The sequence below is a fragment of the Magallana gigas genome, chromosome 7 (assembly GCF_963853765.1).
Source record: "Magallana gigas chromosome 7, xbMagGiga1.1, whole genome shotgun sequence".
NCBI lineage: Eukaryota > Metazoa > Mollusca > Bivalvia > Ostreida > Ostreidae > Magallana > Magallana gigas.
Window position 1 is genome coordinate 24,711,274 of NC_088859.1, and position 21,660 is coordinate 24,732,933.

Below are 21,660 nucleotides of genomic sequence, written 5' to 3' on the forward strand. Positions count from 1 at the left end.
TCCACTAAATAGTTGCTAGCCAAATTAATTATGACACCACCATTCAATCGAGAGAGATGTCCAGAGTGCATTAGATTCCTCCGCCAGGGCGTGTTTCGATTGTCGTCTGCAATATTGGGTTATCAGACGACAGAAATATGACGTTTGTGTTGACGTGTCTGAAATGTGTTATGCGTAATACACGTAAAAAAAAGACATTCACTGTTAACTTGTAGTAATACTTCTAGCGTTCCGATTTATCGCAACAGAATTCTTGTTCGTATTAATCCGCTTGACGTTCAATCTGCACGGTAGAATCGGTGTCGGTGCACCCTGCCTTGGTTGGCAATGAAACCTGCTGGATACTGTATCTGAAAAACATCGACATCTGGCATAGAGGGCCGAAGAAAACATTAAAGAGTGTACACGAATTTTATCATTTCAGATTATCGTAAATATAAACAACCGCAATTTGATAGTAATAGTTAACGAACTGAGAAACTATTTCAATTTCTTTTTATATTTATTTGAAAGTTGCCACCGTCCATGAAACCTTTCTAAAACCAATCTATGTTAATTATTTCCAAAGGTTCATGGAATCTGAAGTCAATGCAACCTCCCAAGCTCGTGCGTCGTTTCTTGGAAATTTCGCTTTTCATCTCTCATCACGGAGCCCATTAAACTCGTAAACACACAGGAGCTGACTTCCAGAGGAAAACCTCACATCCTTCCCTTAATCCGGAAATCCAGCGACATTGCTCAAACAAAAGATGGCTGTCAACTACATGTTGGGAATTTTAGTAGCTAGCTCGATGTGTTTGATTATTGTTCCCAAATGCGGTACGTAAATCTACAATCTTTTTTTTTCTATTGATACGAGTTTTGATTTCCTTCCGATAAATCCCTTTCTTTGACATGTATCATGGATATTTGAATATGTATATGCACATGTACTTCCTCTTGTTGTTATTTAATATTCTGATGGTCAACATACCGTTGGTAGAATAAACAAAACAAATGAATGCATGTTCTCTTAAACTATTCAGTTCTCGGTTCAAATAAACATGATTTAAATTTTTCAAAAAATATGTTTCAATTTGTTTTTCATCTTATTCTAGATGCATGGGGACTGATGGGTTTGTTTAAATTAGCCTCGCCTAGTGAAATTTGTTACAAGAAGTACGGATGTTTTAGCACTGAAAAACCGTTCACTAACACAAAAGGCATCCTACCCGAGAAACCCCCGTCCATGGGGGTGCGGTTTTTGTTGTACACTCGAAAAAATCCCAGAAAAGCTAAGAAACTCAAAAGATGCGGGAAAAGGGAGGATCTTTTGGACGAGAAATTTCCAAAACCTACTAAAATGATAATTCATGGTTATGTGGACAAAGGCCGCAAAGACTGGGTTAGAAGAATGACAAGGGAAATCATAAAAAATGTAAGTTCACGAAAAACTTTTGGCATTTAACCCACTCTGTTTAATTCTCATCAAAACTTCAGTTGACTCTAAATAAAAAGAAAACTTTAATTTATTGAAATGAGAGTTTAAAAAAAAAAAGAAAGGTGTCAGATTAAAAAAAAAGAATCTGTTTTCATATATATAAGTGGTGACTTTTTATTTTTAATTATTAATAATCCTTTGATAATTGCTCGCGCATATTTTTTAAATGAGGACTTTTTAAAATATATTCAGAATCTTATTTATCAAATGTCTCCCAACATTTCTATGAAACGAACGTTTTGATTGTTTGCATATGTAAGGAAATTAGTTAATCACGTAAATAAATAGGAATGTGACCTCTTCATCCACACGATACCATTATATTATATAGGTCAAACTGATTAACTGCATTCTAAAAGCTTCATCGCACAGTATAGCTTTGCTTCCGATTCTGAAGGAGTTCAGAAGAAAATGTAATTTCTAAGTTACATGTATCATGCGCACTAAAAACGACAATGAATTCGACAATATTGTTATGATTGTGAAATAAGTAATTGATAAATGCAAACGTTTTAATTCAACGCGTCTAAAACTTTACGATTTGCCGTTTTCTTGCCTTTCACGGTGGTTTTAATTTCGCGGATAATCTACCGGTATATTTCTAATGAGCATTAATTAATATTTTTTACATTACTTTCCCTGCCTTTTTACTACTAAAGTCAGAATAATCAACGAACTTTATAGAACTATTTTAACAAGAGCTTGAACTTTAGGTAGTTGGTGTCAAACAGCAATGTGACGTTGGCCTGTCTATTTCATTAAAAGACCACTCAACCATGGCTCTTTGAAATCAACAAGATTTATCTTGCTTTTGAGCTAAGACTACGCAATCTGTGTATATTTCGCTTCAACCAGTGTCATTTTGAACTTGTTTTGACGCAAGAAATAAATAGTTACGTCCTACCGAAAGTCCAAGGTCTTGTTAAAATGGTTCTAAGTTAGTTCACAAAACTGACAATATCCCTTTGATTGGTAGGAGAAAAATATTTACAGCTATAATAGTTGTTGATGCCCAGAAAAATGTAAAATCGCGAAGACAGTGAAATTATAATCCCTGTTATGTTTTCCACGTCTAATTCAAACATATATATTCAGGGGTACAAAATGAAGTACATGTATCACTCCACTAATATATAATTACTAAAGGGATTCTAAGAATATCATCGCATTTCCATGAAACATTTCATATCATCATGATTTTTCCCAGAAAGCCAGTGAACCGTGGACTCGCATATTATTGAAAGTATTCTTCATTGCGCAACTTTTTTGTTACGTTACCATGAAGTGTATTTAAATAAAGTTATCGCATCACATAACATAACATGACATAGAAGTAAATGGAAACCTCAAACTGACAGATCTGGTCTTTAGAACTTGTTCTATGTCACAAAAAACTTTGCGCCGCTGCGTGATAACTAACTTGGCATCGCTGCCAGACGTGGTTTAGGGTTTTGAGAGCTGACGTCATCGATGTATTGATACTCAGTTACAGCTGTACTTGTTTATGCTTGATTTAATTTATATATCAGATCAAATCTACATGTAGACAGGTAATTACGAAAAGCAACATGGTTTCCAAAACACATAAAAGACAACGCATTTTACACACTCGACTATCTAAAAATTTCAAAGTTTTAAAGTTTGCAACAAAAATTTCTGTACAAATAATGCACAAGACTGCGTTTCTTAAATTTAGCGTTATATTTAGTGTTAAAGCGTTATGACAATTTGTCTGCTCAAGTGAAGACAGTTATTTTCACGCCGACGTCAAACATAAATCACTCAATGCTTATATTTACATTCCCTTATTGATTAAATGTATTACTTTATGAAATAAATCGGTATAAACCGAAGAGCACGGAGGGTAAAAAATTAGTAAAAGCAAGAACGGCTGTTTCCAAAACCAGTTTATACTGTTTGACTGTTGAGTTGAGTCTTGAAAATATAACCAATGAAAAATAACTCTTGAAATCTGGCTTTGAAATATAGAATCAATTCACTGTTGAATAATTGTAAACATGGTTTTAAACATGTATGAATTATATTTTTTAAAACTGATAACAAAGAAATCAATGTTTGAAAACTACTAATGTAAAACATGTAAATCCATACGCAGTGATTGGATTGTTGCATTTAGAGACATTGAATCATCGAGTATAATGGAAAAACACAGCAGAATGTCAATGTTTGTGTTTGATAAACACACAATGTTCATAATTTTATCAATTATGAATAACAATATTTAAAATTACTCAATATGGATATGGATGAATATGGATAGCTCAATTCTATAATTATGAAAATATAAAATGTATAGAATAATTATATTCAAGTAAATAATATTCAAATTTAAGAAAATAATGTATACACTCCTATCAAAAATCGACTATCTTGTCATCATGATGACCATTTCACAAAATACATGTGTATTGTCGACAAAGGTAGCAGGGTAACCCGTTGCTAAGGACCAATAAGAGAGAGAGAGAGAGAGAGAGAGAGAGAGAGAGAGAGAGAGAGAGAGAGAGAGAGAGAGAGAGAGAGAGGGGGGGTCGTGGCCGCATCCATGTTAAAGAATTCTTATTTTGAGAGTTTTTTCACGACTTAGGACTGTTATGGCCAGGGATCGAATTCCTTGATATTATGCCCCTCCGATTTCATTATTATTCTTTTGATTTTAGAATTTTAATGTTGTTAAAGACAAAAGTAAATGTGTGCACATATTCTGGAAGTTTTGATGTGATGATTTTTTGGAAGTTATGATCCTATACAAAATATATTTTTTTTATTATATTTATTGCTTACTTTGCAATGCATTTTTTTGAAGCATTGTCAGGTAAATGGGTGAATGGGGGTATGTGAGCTTGCTCACCTTTTCTTTCATTTGCATTTGTTAGAACATCTGATAGTACCAAAATAAGCTTGAGAGACTGTAATATCCATGCTTCCTACAGTGTCTGAACAACAATGCGCAGTTATACATGTAGCTCAAAACTTCATTTATTAACCATTGAGAATTGTATCTTGGACTGAAATTATCTGGTATACGCACATGTATCTTTACTATAAAGATTTCTTTTTTAGTTAAACATGCTGTTTATGCAATCTAGGTGTGTCTCCAAAAACAACACATTACTGATGATATAACATCGCTTTTGTTTAATGGTATAAAAACATGTTTAGATTTTAATTTTTCAAATTCTTAATCTTGGTACATGTATATATACGCATAAACCACTTAACCTGCATGTTAGATATAATGTGTGGTGTTAAGAGGACCCTATAAAACATTTGTTACAGTGAATTTCAAGTCACATAAACATGATTTAGGCCGACGCCCTCCCATCGATGGCAATCATAGATGTAGTCGTTTGATGAATCTCTCTACCAATGTCGTTGATATGTTATCAATGTTTATTTTCTCTACCTGCTTAATATATCATAAAACGTATTTTAGATTTTCAAATTCATTCATGTTCTTCAGGAAAATTCTGTAGGTGATTGCTGTGCTCAATCAGGGCCCCTTACTTAGGCCAACAGTGTCAGGTTTTTGAACTAGATTGCTTTAAATACGCTTTTGAAATTTAAATCAATTTCACATTTTTAACAACATATATATCTATGAAACATAAATCAAAACGTAAACAGTCTGATATTTTTGGGAGTTGATTTTTAATCAACTCTCCTATGCAGTCACTCGGACAAACCGAAAGTGAAACAGTGTTTGAACCTCAGCACAAATCATTGCTCCTGACAAGACTTAGTTCTTGAAAATAATTTATGAATTCGATGTAATGTATGCTAAAGCATTGTTTTTCAAGAAAACTTATTTACAAATACCTAAAAAATAGTCAGATTTTAAATGGTACGAACAATTTAAATATTTTTGGTAGTCGTATGTATTCCTACGCCAGAGTTTAATATAGTCACGTTCAACTCGACGTTCGGCTGTCTCCGTAAACCCTTGTCGGAGATTTACGGTGTCAGCCGAGCGTTTGGTTGAACGAGACTAGAGTTCAATATTGCTTGGATCCATACAATTTTCGAGAAATATATCCACCACTGATACATAGTTTGATTGAATTAATTTTATCTTTAAATATTATTTAAGATGATTCATATGGAGGTTTCTCGACATTCTAGTCGAAAAAGTTCAAACATTCATATTATAAAAATATGCGTAATTCAAATTAGAAACTACGTATACATGTACTTGTCATACAAAATAACATATCATTGATTTTAAAATAAATAAACATCGACAAAATCAACTCCCGTCAGTTCTTCAGTACTTTGATTTTTCTTTGTTATCGGGTAGAGACGCGTGCGTCCCGTCTTTTAGCCAGACCCAAGAATGTCAATGCCAAGTTTAACTACAACTGACCTTGTGGTTGTATGTTTGAAATATTTAATAGAGGACAAGGCGACAATACTCAGACGTCGGGCAAATGTTGATCAGGAAGTCTCACTTAACACGTGGCCTTAGTTACTTAAATTAAGATTAAATATTTTAAATGTATATATATTTGTAACGGGACAGGAAGTTGTCGTGAATTTTTATTTTTCACCGAGGTCGTATCTGAGGTCAGTTCAGGGTTTTTAGCTCACATGAGGCGAAAGATCTTAATTTAACTAGAAATCGATTTAAATTTCACTATATATGGTATAACAATTATAAACAATGAAAGAACATCATTTTTAGACTGAGTTTTTGGTGAAAATTGCCTATGAGTATTTCTTTACGTACATGAACATCAGTTAGATATATCGTTACAGGCTGACGTCAACGTGATAGTCATTGACTGGAGACGCGGCGCCATGACCTTGAACTACCTCCAAGCCGCCGCCAACACGAGGCTGGTGGGGGCGATAGCTGCCGTCATGGTGGAGAAGCTGAACCACACCTACAACATCCAGCCGTCTATGATTCACATCATAGGGCACAGCTTAGGGGCACATATTGCAGGTTATATTGGAGAACGCGTACCAAGAATAGCTCGTATAACGGGTAAGAGTGCAAATAAATGACAATCTCTTTTTCGGTCAAACTAACGTGATTGAAATTTCTAGGACAATTAATGAACATAAAATTTATTGAGTGTTCTATTTTTCTTTTTATAAGGGCTGGATCCAGCAGGTCCTGCTTTTGAAGATACGGATTCAGAAGTCCGTCTAGATTCTTCAGATGCTGACTTTGTTGACGTCATCCACACTGATGCTGACTCCCTTGTCAATACAGGTTAGTAATAAACACATGTATAGTTAACAGTTTAACAATATTATACTTAATAATATTCAATCTTAAATCCGCCAAGTTTCATTTTATCTACATTTATTATCACCCAGAAGACATTGCCTCTTTTCCTCACATCTTACTTGAACTAAAAATCAAGTTAAATTTTACTATATATAGTATTACAATTTTAAAGAAAAGTTTGGTGAAAACTGTCCATGAGTATCTCTTTACGTGCATGAACTTCAATCAAATAGATAAAACGCAGAACAGTGTTGCAAAAATTGCCAATCTTTGATTTGTTAAACTCAGGTGACTACTACGGCCCATGGGCATCTTGTACTCTTTAATTCAAGCATATGACCAAAAAATCCGAGTTTAAGGTTTATGAGGTTCGGATAATGTAAATACGACTGCGAATATATTGATGTCTTTATGCAAGGTTGAAATACCAAAATCATTTCTTGCAATTCGAATTCTTTGGGTAGATATGCAGCCTGGATTTGGGACGAAACAACCAATGGGAGACATGGATTTCTACCCCAATAACGGCAACAATCAACCGGGGTGCGCCAATTCTATCGGGGATAACTTAATGAAGTTTTTCTCAGGAAATAATGGTAATGTTGGAAGAGTTATATATTGAGAAGTTTTGACAATAACTTGCTGAGAACGTTTGAACTAAATGTAAAGGCGCCACGTCACCTAAACTGAAGATATAAGAGTATACATTTAATGTATCTTATTTGTATTTTTGTTATTTAAATTTACTATCTTGATTACTTCAGATTTCGTGGGATTGGTTACTTGCAACCACATACGAGTATTACGACTGTTCACCGAGTCCATCAACACTCCTTGTCAGTTTCATTCTTACCCATGCGCACTGGAACATTTAGGAAGCGCCAAGTGTGACGTGTGCGGAGCTCGTGGATGTGCCGTTATGGGATATCACGCACAAATGAATAGAAATAGAACAGGAACGTACAATATACCAACGAGTGATAAATCGCCTTTCTGTTTGGAGTAAAAATTACAGTCGTTTAAAAAAATCTAAGATAGGGTTACATGCGTCTGAGCAAATCACACAAGTCGGATGATGAATAAAAATCTAAAAAAAATAAAATAAATAAATTTGCTTTGAAAAAATAAATAAGCGTGGTGAAAGAACTAACATGTGGTATTTTCTTTTATTATACTTTCAGTCTTTTTATACGCTTCGCGTCGGTTGACAATGGTTTTTTTCAGGGTGTCAATTTCAATTGTTACCCTCCCAAACAGGCACTATTTATATAATATTGTCTAAAAAAAATTCTATCTCGCTTGTTGATGCAAGGGGTCGAGAGGACCTTTTTCATCCATTGACGTTTTTAATTTTTTAAAATCTTTTTTCCCTATAACACTACAGATTCTAATAAATAATTGGAATACCCCCCCCCCCCCCAATCTTGCGATAGAAAATCTGTCAATGAACATCTGTGTGGGTTTTTTTTGCACCACAAATCATCAATAACAAATGCAGGTGCCAATCATTGTGCACTCAGAAGAGGCGCTGTTGCACCATTCCATTAAAATTTGAAAAATCAGGGCTGTTATTTAATCGTAATAATATAATCTCACATGTTTTCAAATTTTGCACTGAACTCGCACCCCATCCCCCAAACGTTCTTGATGTTAATAACATGAAAATATAATTCAGTTCTCAACTTCTTCTTCAAATTCTTAAATAAAATTAAAATCTGGAATGCTTGTCTTGCATTAGGGATACATGTTACTCCATTACAGAGAGCCGAGTTGTAAAATCTCAAACTCTATATCATTATAAAAGGTTGCGTTATCAAGCATTACATGAATTGCCACTTTGATTTTTATTTAAAAATGATCAAAAATCAAACAAGTTTAATAATTGCTTTCAAAGTTACCGCTAATGCATATATATATCAATTACTGTAATACTGTACAATAATTGAACAATAAAAATCTTTTTTAAAAATTGCTGACCTGATTTATTTTCAAATTTTTCGTATTATCAAGACAACTTCACATTTCATTCCAAACAGAATGGTTTGGCACTGCCTGTGTGTAGGTAAAAGTCGCCAGTATCCGAGGGAAGCGAACCGTATCCCATGGTTGTATACTGACAATTCTTCTTGCAATCGCACTGTCCCCTATTAAAGTCCTCTTTTGACTCGCAAGGTAAAGCATTAAACACACAGGTGGACTCGATGGACTCTATGTACAGGTCAAGCACGCGCATGTGACTACATGCAGCACCACTTGCGAAACCTGTCCATGGAAGAAAAGATTCAGGGTGACATTATTGCAATGCGAGATTTAAACTGATCGTACGAAGTCATTACATTCATTGTGTTTTGTTTCTTTGCATTTGCCTTTTTTGAGTTTACAGTTTAACTGTGAGGGGATAAAACCAAATCAATTCAACAACAAAAATGGATCTGAAAATGAAATAAATTTACTTTCGAGTGAGTTTGGAGTGCCAATAGCTGTAAATACATTGTCTTTGTGTTCGGGGCACCCCGGTTGGTTAACACCGCCATTAGGGTAGAAATCAGCATGACCAACTTTATGCTGCATTCCAAATCCTTATAAAAGAAAACATATTAATCTTTAGAACTTTTGTTATCTCAATCGCATGATGTATCCAGCATAAAATAAAGTAGGAAAATATTTCCTTCGAGTTAATTAGAGTCAACTACCGTAATTTGTAAGTGGTTCGCCATCAGTGTGAATCGCCTCCACGAATAAAGCGTCTGTCGGATCAAGACGTACAGCAGGGTCCTTATTTTCAAATAATGGTCCAGCGGGGTCTAGTCCTAAAAATTATAATAGAACTGTGACCAAAAATGATACCACAAGGTTGCAGCTTTATACAATATACCGGTATTATAATAGCATTTTTTTTACCCCCAAAACAGGATGGAGATGATATTGTTTTCTTAACTAGAAATGACATGAAACAAATAAACATCAATAATATTAGTATACTAGATTGATAAAATAATAGATAGTAAAAAATTCTAAACCAAATTGTAAATGGTCAGTTTGACAATGCTTGCGTTGGCCTGTTATTGACCTTTAGGATTATGATATTTAATTTTGATAGAAGACTATCAATAAGACTTTATTCTTTCTTTAGTCAGACTGTTTATTTTTGAAAAATTATACGAAAAACATATTTTCTTTATAATTTTTATATACAATTCATGTACCTTTTTATTTTAAGATTTATCACTTGCTATAACATAACGGAACCACAATGAGGAAAAACTCTCTATTAAATTTTAAACGGTAACATGACTGGACTTTATTAAATAAAAAGTTATACCTGTAATTCGACCGCAGCCTGGAACGGCAGACCCAGCATACCCTGCAATGTGGGCCCCTAAACTGTGCCCAATCATTTGTACATCTCCAAGGGACAGCCCTGCGTGCTGTTGGAGACCTTTAATAAGGTTTGCAAGGGTTGCTCCAACAACGCGGGTGTTTGCGGCTGATTGCGGGTAAATCAAGTTGTCCGCCCCATTCGACCAATCAACGGTTATAACGTTTGCATCAATCTACAAAAAAATTAACAGACATTGTACTTTGGAAGGAAAAATAGGGAAACGAAGGTTTTGTTCGAAGCACACCAACCTTTGTATACTAGTGGAGCTTATGATAAATCTTAAAAGATTATGTTGCATATCATGAAGGACAAAAAAAAAGTTGTATGGTTTGCGTTATGCAGCAGAAGCTAATTTAATAGTTTGCCCTCTACAAATATATCCGATTTTGTAAAATGTTATTTTAAAAAACATTTATGGGAAGCAAAACATGTAGACAGTCAACTTAACGAAAATATTACCTTACTATAAGAAATTCGAATACAAATTTAAAAAATTGATAGAAATTTTCCCCCATAATGTTTTTTGTACCTTCTCAAAAATAGCAGTAGTCATAGTATTAAACCAAGAATCATGCACACTGCTCGAATAGCCATGTACAATGAATATAGTCGGCCGTTGATTAGAAAATGTTGATCCTGTGATGGTAGATGCATCATACGGGTCCAAGGTTTGTGGGGAGTCGGTTGTCCCGGTGTACAAGAAGAACTGGGTTTGAATCCTTTCTGGAGGCTGTGGGTAGACATACTTGGCATTGTTGAAAGGAGGCATTACATCGAAACACCCAACATGCTCGTAACAAACCGGCAGGAATGAGCCCAGAAAAGCTGAGAAGTAACATTTGTAGGTTAATATACATTACACATTTTGATACAATGAAAAAATCAGACAATCACACTATTCGATAAATATTACAATACAACTCTTTAATCAATCAATAAAAAATGTTGGTATTTTCATGACATTGTTCGATACATACGGAATGCACTTGTGTAATGCAAAATGACAAGAGGACACAGAAGGCGAATCAACATGATGCTTGCTGATGGATAACTTAGGTAGAATCTGCAAAGGAATCGCAAATGAAGAAAAAAAACATACAAACATTAACAATTCATAAAACAATTCGAAGCGTTAGTCACACTGATTCCAACAAGCATTCATAGCTAAGCAATATATGTCCCCTTTCGGTACCCTCCCCTCTCTAATTTGTCCCTTTTACATGTATATGCATGCTAAATACATGAAGGTCTGGAGAAAACCCAGCGGTTTTTTTTAAAAGGACAAACCCGATTTCTTCATCTTTGGATCCATGCGGGTAAATAAAAGAACCGGCGTGGCACTAATCAATCAACATGAATACGGGAGATTTTAATACTTACTTAATTATTAATAATTTTATCCACATGTATTTTGGCATTCTGTATCCAGTCAGTCATGTTCAATTTTGACAGCTGCACAGAGCATAAGCAATTCCTGCCCCACAACCACAAACGTTCTTATTGGCAGATGATGAATATTGCAGAGTACATGTAGATGTAAACAAAAATACACAATCTTCTCTTTTTTCGCCTTCTTTTACACTTGGAACACGAAATAAATCTCACCAAATCGTAAAGAAGAGTCACATTTAAATATTATTAACTAATTTTAGTGACTAAGCCTCAGTATTTGAACAATGTCTGTATATTTATACATGTAGCATACTCACGTGACTATCACATGTCATAAACACTATGCTTTGTAATTATGCCGGTGCCAAGGTGGTATTTTGAACCTAACCTGTCTAAGGTACATTTATCGGAAAATGCAAATAAGTCATATGATAGACCATTGCTTACGGGTGATTTCCGGTCATCTTGTATATGCATGAATGTGGATAAAAAATATAAACTTTTTTTTTGAACTGATTTGTTAATCCCAAAACCTGTCAAAACCTGTCAAAAACTGTTGTCAAAAGAAAAAAGCAATAGATATGAGGTTTTACATATACATGTTGTTTTTCTTTGTATTGTATTTATTTTGTAATTATGTATGAAAATTTCGCACAAAAGAATAAATATTCCTGTCAGAAATGACCATCTCCTACAGGAAATTGAATTTCAATGGGATTTTTTTTAGAATAGGAAATCCTATATACAGAATATATTGGGAGTCTACCTAGCTAGACGGATACAGTGCGTTCTCAAGGAAAAAGGCTGAGTTAAAAAAAGGTCAGTAAAATATTTCATGGTTTTTTTCTTCGTTAATATAATATTTTCTCCGAAGACTACGGCGGCTATTTTAAAGTTTGATGATCACTAATCATTTTGATACATCACTGTTCACCAGCTTGTGATGGTCGAGATTAAATTTTCGGAGATCTGCAGCTGAATTTCCAGCTGATGGTTTGTCACGACAACTTTGACTGATATAGAGATTATCTATTTTTAATAAATAGATATATGACGGATGCATCTATACTTGCAAATAAACAACAAAATGCCTGCACCTGAGTAATGGCTTACACCTTTGGTATTCCAATACACCTAAAATGGTCTCCGTAAGCTATCATGATTGAATTTTAACTGATCAGTTATTCTTGTGAAATTAATTAAGAACCTAATTTCATTTTTGACAAACAAGCCGGAATTAGCAAAAGTGGGAGTAAGGTGGTGGACACGCTTTGGCGGATCCAAGTCAGGGCAAGTTTGCATCAAAATATATGCTTGCAATGAAATGATATAGAATGATAACATACGAGTGAATATATTTACTGGGAACTTATTTAGAGTATACATTAAAATTAAGATTTGGCAAATGTTGAATAAATAAAAGGAGCTAATTCGTTTCTTGAATATGCGATTTTAGTTTTGATACTCATTCGCTTGCGAAATGCAACCAATCACAACTTTTCGGGCCTTTCCCGCAGAGCTCGGAAAAAGAACATTTCCGGGATCTGTCGTAAAGGCCCAAGAGGCTGCGATTGGAAGCACGACCTCTGGTGAGAAAATGGGATTGAACTTTAACCAAGATAACCAAGAACGCGGGTTCACTAATTAATGAAAAGTGTAGGATTTCATCATGCATCGCGGGCAGATACTTTGGATCGGACTTCGTTTAAAAAAAAAATGAAATGGAACAATTTTAATGCGATTTTAGTTTTTATGGAAATAACTTTAAAGAACGGGGTGCCCAGAACCGGTTGACTATAAACATCATGATGGAAAGTGTAGGGCGAGTTAAACATCGGGCATAGACTTTGAATATGACAACTTTGGTTTAAAATATGCAAATAAATATGCATTCAATAGATTAAGAATGACAATAAAACACAAATGTATTGGCTGATTAACTTGGAGGGGAACCGATACTTTTTAACACAATACATATATATCACTGAGTAAGTATGTTAAACAACGCACGAGTAAAAAAATACACTTAAAAATGAATTGTTTGTATACATGTACTTTGAAATAGACACAAAAGACTTGATGGGATTTGATATTTAGACGAGGATGCTATTTTTAAAATACGGACTGTGCTAGTCATGCCTCTATAGACAACCCTTGAAATTGAAAACAAGAAAACCCTTTGAAAATGAGATATTTTGGCCTTTTGCAAATTCTTTCACTTCAACAAGAAAATAATGAATCAAAAACATTTCAACTACATAGCAAATAATTTTCCATGAATATATATAAAGAGTATTTAAACTTACCTTCTCTGCAGTAAATTTGTCAAAACAGAAGTCGGTTGGTGGTTTTTATCCCAATCACACCATTTTATTTGGCCCAGCTGATACAATTCAATATATTGATAAACATGACTTTGTATGCGCGCGCAAATTGGTTAAACTGCAGAACTAGTTTTACTCATGTATCCAGCATGTAGCGATTCTACATTTGAATGGACAATTATGTACATGTAAACTTGTTTTCTGAAGAAGAAAAAACCCAGCATTGCTATATATGGATGCGTATCTGATACATGTATCACAGACTCTTATATTTCATCGTTGTATATTAGTAGTCCATCATGGTCGAAGAACTATAATAATATAGACTGGGATGGCGTGGAAATGTGAATATTTTTCCTTTAAACTACATGTACATAGATTTAAATTCAGTGTATATTTTCCCTTATGTTTGCATTGGAAATCTGCGACGTTCAATTTCCTTTGAATACACTTTGTTCATTTGTGCGCCATGAGTTTTGAGTATCTTTATTTTTGTTAAATTAAATAAAACGTAAAATCGTACGTACATAACAATTTGATATGTACTTATGAAAGATAATCATTCACTCATATCTACTCGTTAATAAAAAAAAAATTCTCAACGAAGTTTCTGGCACTATTATAATATTTTTAGTCGCGGAAGCTAACTAAGTAACATGTTAATATGACTGGTCCATGTACGTTTTATATCCCTGACTAAGAGTGTGTATAATGGCTTTCATAAGTATGATCTCAAATCCTCAGTAATCACTCAGCTGAGATTTCACTCAATTTGATAAAAAAAAATCTATAAAATGTTTTTATAGTTTTTTGATTTCCCTTAAAAATACCCTGAAAAAAACTTTAAATGTTTATTTAATCCAGATTTAAGTCGGAGATTTCACTGAAGTTATTTTTTCAAGAAATCGGAGCCAGATCTGTAGCTTTACGAATAGACGATCCAAATTTTCCATTGAAGTCTCCTCAAACATGATTACGTTCAACATTTTCATGTACATGTATTGTGAATTCTTGAACGATCTCAGTTTATACAAGATGTTTCTCCTCTCTTTTATATAAATGTTTGTTTTCGTTCGACCTTTCATGCAATGTGATCTTGGAATAAATGTGTTTATTCTCTTCCCAATGTGTTTGTTTGATCAACATTTCATGCATCATGGTCTTCTTTATATTGATGTTGATTACATTATTCATCTTTCAAAACAACTTTCCTTCGTGCTTATTACATTGAACAATGAGAACAAGATAACGACATAAAACATAATCAATTGATAACAACTGGTCTTATTATTCAGGGTATCTGAATTTTATTATTTGTGTTCGTTTACGTATAACGGTAAGCCAGGCAAACCAGCTCTCTGCATTTATTATTGTTGTGAATTAAAAAAAACCATTTACGGATTATTTATTAAAATATAATAAATTATTGTGTTTCGCTTGATTCCTAACTTTGACAAAAAGGCGTTGCGGCATTGGTTGACAAATAAAATGACCCCCTTAAATGTGGATTGGCGTTGTAACCCATCTTGGAGCAGCCGTGTCCACAGGAATGGCATCGTCCCGCGTCAAAGTCGGCCTTGGATGGGCAGGGATAGGCTGTGAACCCACAGGGCGATGTGATAGATTCCGTGAAAAAGTCCAGCACTCTCATGTGACTACAGGCAATGCTGCTTTTGAACTCTATTAAAATTGTAAAAAATCGTTAAAAACAAAGTACATGTAAAAGTATTTAAGAGGTCTAGCTCTCTACACCAACTGACAACCGGTAATGTAATGAACTCAACCTTTTATCATAAAATCATACACTGCCAGGTATTTATACTATAAAACATGTATTTTACGATAAAAGCAACGCACGTTCTATTCTGCCTGTGATGAGGCTGAACAGATGCTTTCCTAGCTCGCTGCTACATCCGGGCTGTTTCTCCCCGCCATTTGGATAGAAGTCAGCATCAGCTATGGCTTTCGTTAGGCCGAACCCTGGAATGATGGCAAAAGAATTCCTAGCCTTTTAAGAGAGCTGAATGGCTGTACATGTTTAGACTAGTACATTGATGTCCAGAGGAGCTCTGTATAAGGTTATATAGCGAAATCATCCAATTTTAAAGAATCTATCTGATATATGAAATTTTTCTTTATATACTGAATAACAGATAATAGCTTAAATAGACACACCTAAAGTTTAAAATATATCTGAGGGCTAATTTGTTGACCCAGAGTCGTCGGAACCGGGGGGGGGGGGGGGGGCTGCTGTACACTTTTTTTTTGCAAAGTTGGACCTAAGCATTAGGCACATAGCATCAGAGAGAGTTCAGGCCCCCCCCCCTGAACTATAGGTACCCCCCCCCCCCCCCCCCCCCCCACGGATTAGGATTTTCATGATTTTGGGAATAAGTTTTTTTTTCGTTTGCTTGTCAAGATTTCTGAGGATTAGTCTAGCACCACCCCCCCCCCCCCCCCCACTTTCAATTTGCTTCCGACGCCACTGCAGACCACCCAGCCCACTATAAGCAATATGAATTATTGTCGTCCTGTACAAAAATTGATCTGCTATATATTCCTTAGAAGAGAAATATTTCCTCTAACAAAAATTGTTGGTTTTTTTCAAATCTTGTTTATCATAAAAGATCAAGTTACATGCAGATTTATCATACTAGCAGGTTTTTGCAGCAAAATACAATTCTAAAAAATACAGCTCATATTGCTTTAAGCTTATATGAAACAGTTTGTAATCATATGAAAAAAAATGATCCAATTGGTGAGTTGGATTATTTGAAGTCATACACATGCCCACATTTAAATTTGACAGGATATTCTTTGTCTACGATGTACATGCATTGTAAACATTAATTTTGACTCTTTCATAAAAGATCTTCAAATACATGTCCATTCACTTAAAATAGACAATTTTGGGAGGATTTATTAGATGTCATTTTTTTTTTCAAAAATAGTTATTTTAGTTATCTAAATAAGAAATCGACAGTTTACATAATTATGATAAATTTGGATAAAGAAAGAAGACGGACTTAAATTATTGACATAGACATGTTGCCATAGTAACAGAGGCTCAAGGGTGAAATGAGACATTTAAATACAATGTAGCTCCGAGATAGTTAATAGCGTTTGAAAAACTGTCAAATGCATAATTTCAAACTGACTGAACATATTTTTAATCATCAATGTATATATATCTCAATTTTCATTTTTTTTTATATATATAAATGTTGTAAAAAATAAAATAAAATATTGCGTTTGACTATTCATTGAATCAAAAAGAATACTTTATTGATAAAACTCATTTTGGCATGTTGATAACCATATGTTACAAAGCTATAAAAAAAATTGCATCAGAAAAACTCCCGAGACATTAGATAATGCAGTAGATTTCTTCTAACAGATTAGTAAATTGCTACATGTTGACCATGTGCGACAGATGATGTGCACATTTTCTTTACTTCTATAAAAACATACAATCATCCGTGGTAACAAGATAGATTAACTGTTCTTTACCTAGTTCAAGCAAGGAATCTGCATCAGTGTGAATAGCCTCCACAAATAAAGCGTCCGAAGGATCAAGTCTGACTTCGGGGTCAAAGTTCTCAAAAAGAGGACCAGCGGGATCAAGACCTGAAAAATAATACATATAATAATTTGAACTATCATTTTTTTAACTTGATCGTTTGTTGATCAAACACTCAAATATTAATTACAAGATATGACTAAGGAAAATTGGCGGTAAAGAAACAAACCGACGAATAAAGAGTCCAAAAACAATTTCATGTTTGTATAATGGCTCAATATGCAGCTATGCCAAGAAAGATATTAAATCGATGTTTGCTCAGCGAAAATTCATAGAAAAACAAACTAGATGAATATCAAATTATGGTTGGCATTTCTGTCAATCTATGAGTTCTTACTATGAGTTGATAATACTTGTACTATTTTAATGAAAAGAAAACCCCTGTCAGATCTACATCAGCAATAAGCTTAAGCCGTACCCGTTATTCTACCGACTCCGTGAACACGTTCCCCAGCATACCCCGAGATGTGTGAACCCAGGCTATGTCCCACCAGATGCACCTTGTTGTAGGCCAGGTGAGCTACATTGTGCAGCTCTTTGATAAGGCTAGCGATGGTGGCCCCGACCACTCGGGTATTAGCCGCAGCCTGAATGTAGTTTATGTTGTCTGCACCTTTTGACCAGTCCACAGCGATAACATTCATATCGGCCTGCAATAGACCAAAAATGATGCAATGTACGGTAATACATGTATTGAATTACATGTAGCTCTTTATTTCATCTCAGAATTACTAGTAGCCATTGCTCGTTTCTGGGAAAGATTAGTTACATTTGACGTTACAGGTACCAACAATTTATCAACCAAATTAAATGTGCATATTTTTAAACAATCAAACGCAAAAGTCATACTTTCTTAAGGAATGCAGCTGTCATTTTTTGAAGCCATGGCGCATGCCCATCATCTTGGTATCCATGCGTAATGAATACGGTGTTTTTATGACCGTCAAAATTTGATCCAGAGACTGTTGACCTATCGTAGGGATTTAACATCTGCGCATGTGTAGGATTTTGCCTTGTGTACAGTAGAAATTTAGTTTGGATGTGATCGGGGGATTCGGGCAAGTGACCTTTTGCATTGTTATAAGGGCGCGCGTTGCTGAAACAGCCTATGTGATCGTAACAAACTTGGCGGGAAAAGATGAAACCTACAGGGAATAAAGAAAACAGTTTGACATGACGTGGGGAAAAACTAGTTATCATACTACAACTTGTCAATCAAGCTCGCCATATGCCGTTTAATTAGCTTGATGATAATATATAAATAGTGCCTGTTTGGGAGGGTAACAGTTGAAATTGACACCCAAAGGAAACCATTGTCAACCGACGCGAAGCGGAGGTTGACAATGGTTTTCGAGGGGTGTCAATTTCAACTGTTATCCTCCCAAACAGGCACTATTTATTTTACTTTACTGAATGTCTTAATTTTAGAGAATGTTTTACTGCTTTTATATAGAAATGACGTGAATTCTATGGCGAACCGTACGCGCATAATTTACGCGCATGTAACAATTCGTTGCGTTACCCGTTGCTAAGTGTGTTGCTAACGCTGAGGGTAATAGAACGGATTATCAATTGCGTCTAAACCAATCAGATTTCAGTATTTTACATGAAAGTATAATAAAACAAATTCTTATATTACACAGTCACGTCATATGAGATTTCATCGAAGACATGCTTGTACTAGCACACTGGGATTACGATTTGTTTGTCCATCCCCTAACAATTTTTTCTATAATTTTATTTAGTTCCCTTAGACCGAAGCATATTAATGATTAGAATGATGTTACTTCTTACAAAACAGTAATTGATGTAAAATAATTGCAAACCTTTAACGGTCGCAACGAGCAACGTCAGAAAAAACAGACGAAGACCCATGTTGACAGGCCCTGCTAACTTTGTGCTACGAACCAACTGATAACGCCGTTACACACTGTGAAATCGGGGTTATAAGGTGTTATAAGCGTTCTTATTTCATATCGTTATGATTTCACATCGATATGGTTCCTGTCGTATCTAACAGTCTACATGTATATGAATATGTATGTGTGTCATTGATACAGAATTTATTTTCACAAAGTTTTGAACACTACATATTTTTTGTGTTCAAAGGAAAACAGGCAAAACTTTTAATACGTGTAGATTGGTATGATTCATTTATATTATTTACCCAGAATATCAGTCCTGATACACATTTTTCGAAATAAGAAAAGTGTGAGAAAAATAGCCCCCCCACCCCCCCCCCCCACCCCCGCTCCAAACCCGCTCTGAAGGTCGTGATAAATCGAACGATCGTTTGGTTGATATTGGTCCTAGAGAAGAAATCGAATTCGTTGAAAGTTTCCAGACGGGCGGGGAACTAGACTAAGGTTCCTCTGACATAAGTTCTCGTTAGGACTATTTGGTTTTATTGTCATTTTGAATTAGATCTAAGAGTCTAAGTGGTCATCTAGACTCTGTGGTTGAAGGATGAACATGAAAGACTAAAACCAGACGTTAAATGTTTAAAATAAACGGATTTCTAAACTAAACAATACGTAGCATTTTTACAAGAAAATAGATATTGTATACAGAATGACAATAACAATTTTCTGCTTCATTAATAGCTTTAGTTTAAAAAAATATATCACAGGTTATAAGTGTATTTAACTAGAATTTTAATTTGGATAACGCGTTTCTTTCTTAATTACAAGTTATATGTTTAACTGACATATGTATATTTTTTCTTCGTAGCCCATATGTTACTTAAGAAAGCATTTGGATGTTTTCTTCATTTTTATGTAATGGATATATCATGATTTCAAATTTTCATACAAAGTGAGTCGTAGAAGTACGTAAATTATATCGATATATTTCTGTTAAAATTCAGTATCACTAACTAGTAAGTGAAAGGGTAGTAACTCTCAAAAATGCTGTCTTCTTATGTACCTTGTTAACTAGCGATCATTGCAGAAAAAAAAATTCCATAGCCCGCTAACGCAGGTTATGTATTTTTTTCTGTAATGTCGCTACCTTCATATCCCATATGAACCACCAAAGAAATCATTTTAGTGTTAAAAATGAAACACAATGAAACACATATCTTAAGATTTAGTGAAGAAAATATTTATGGGTGTTAATATATCTTTTTGAATTAAACTTGTTTATATATATGAGCTACATGTACGAGTAATAATGCACCCAAAAGCAGATGTATTTGTAAGTGGGCAGGTCGTTTTTAAACTGATGGAACTGTATAGTGTAGGATCAGTCTTGTCAGTTTCTTTATTAATATAAATCGATTTTCTTCAGGAGAAGAAAATATTCAGATACAGTAGCTGTAAATATTTCAAATATATAATGAAAGCGAAAGCTGTGAAATTCACTACGCCATAAATATATCATGATAAATATTATTTGCTTTAATTTTTAAAAACAATTATAAAATGCATCGAAAAATCGCATTTAGGTATTTCTCAAAACTCTGGGTTTTTTTCCGTTCAAATTATGTGTATTGAGTTAATAAAAACTGTTCTCATATGATCTGAATAAATGAAAAATCGCAACAAATTTTCAGGTTTTTCCATCTTATATTCTATTCATTTAAATAACGAATATAAAACTAATTTTCAGTTTTAATCTTTGCCGATCGATAATAAAATAGATTTTTTGTATGTGGACAGTTCACAAGAATTCGTCGTGAATACGTATATTGAACCCCGTTTTACCGTTTGTTTGTTTGTCTATAACTTATACGTCCGTTATACATGTATAAGCTAACTCCTGTTATTTTAAATTTCTTTTTACCCGCCATCTTTTAGATTTCACTCGTATATCTCATAAAAAATTGATAGAATCACCAGTAATCTTAACAATTTCAAGAAAGCTTTCCATAAAGCTTAGACAGTCAGTGAAAGATTTTTTTTCCAAGTTAGTATTAAGAGGGCTGGATGGTTGTAGACATTTGCAGACTGTATTAATCTCCTTTGGAAGGAGAGCTTTGTATACAGACGCAAGATTTCACTCCTATATCTCATGAAAAATAAACGAAATCACCAGTATTGATTACAAGTCATTCATAAAGCTTAGAGAGTCAGTCAGCGGAAGAATTAATATTAAGATGGGTGGATGGTTGTGGACATTTGTAGACCATATTTATCTTCTTCAGAAGGAGAGCTTTGTATACAGATGAATAAATGGAAGCACCATACAGTATTCATAACAAGTTCAAGAGAGCTTGTCATAAAGCTTAGAAGGAGATCACTGTGTATC

The 21,660-nt window shown here is 34.4% G+C and overlaps 2 protein-coding genes across 2 annotated transcripts; one reads left to right on the top strand and one right to left on the bottom strand.

Moving 5' to 3' along the window:
• The first annotated feature begins 276 nt into the window (after positions 1–276).
• Positions 277–8,581, top strand: LOC105336333 (inactive pancreatic lipase-related protein 1). The gene is made up of 6 exons (XM_066066278.1): positions 277–819; positions 1,098–1,417; positions 6,254–6,485; positions 6,600–6,716; positions 7,199–7,330; positions 7,499–8,581. Exons 1-6 carry the CDS (start codon positions 750–752, stop codon positions 7,738–7,740), a joined length of 1,113 nt encoding a protein of 370 aa, XP_065922350.1. The 5' UTR covers positions 277–749; the 3' UTR covers positions 7,741–8,581.
• Positions 8,582–8,692: 111 nt separating this feature from the next.
• LOC105336341 (uncharacterized) lies at positions 8,693–19,331 on the bottom strand. The gene is made up of 14 exons (XM_020070660.3): positions 19,239–19,331; positions 18,262–18,557; positions 17,831–18,062; positions 17,343–17,459; positions 15,690–15,812; positions 15,282–15,512; positions 15,184–15,190; positions 13,815–13,922; positions 11,094–11,179; positions 10,646–10,941; positions 10,057–10,288; positions 9,428–9,544; positions 9,188–9,313; positions 8,693–8,996 (listed from the first exon to the last, which is right to left on the bottom strand). Exons 1-14 carry the CDS (start codon positions 19,285–19,287, stop codon positions 8,758–8,760), a joined length of 2,259 nt encoding a protein of 752 aa, XP_019926219.3. The 5' UTR covers positions 19,288–19,331; the 3' UTR covers positions 8,693–8,757.
• Positions 19,332–21,660: the final 2,329 nt, after the last annotated feature.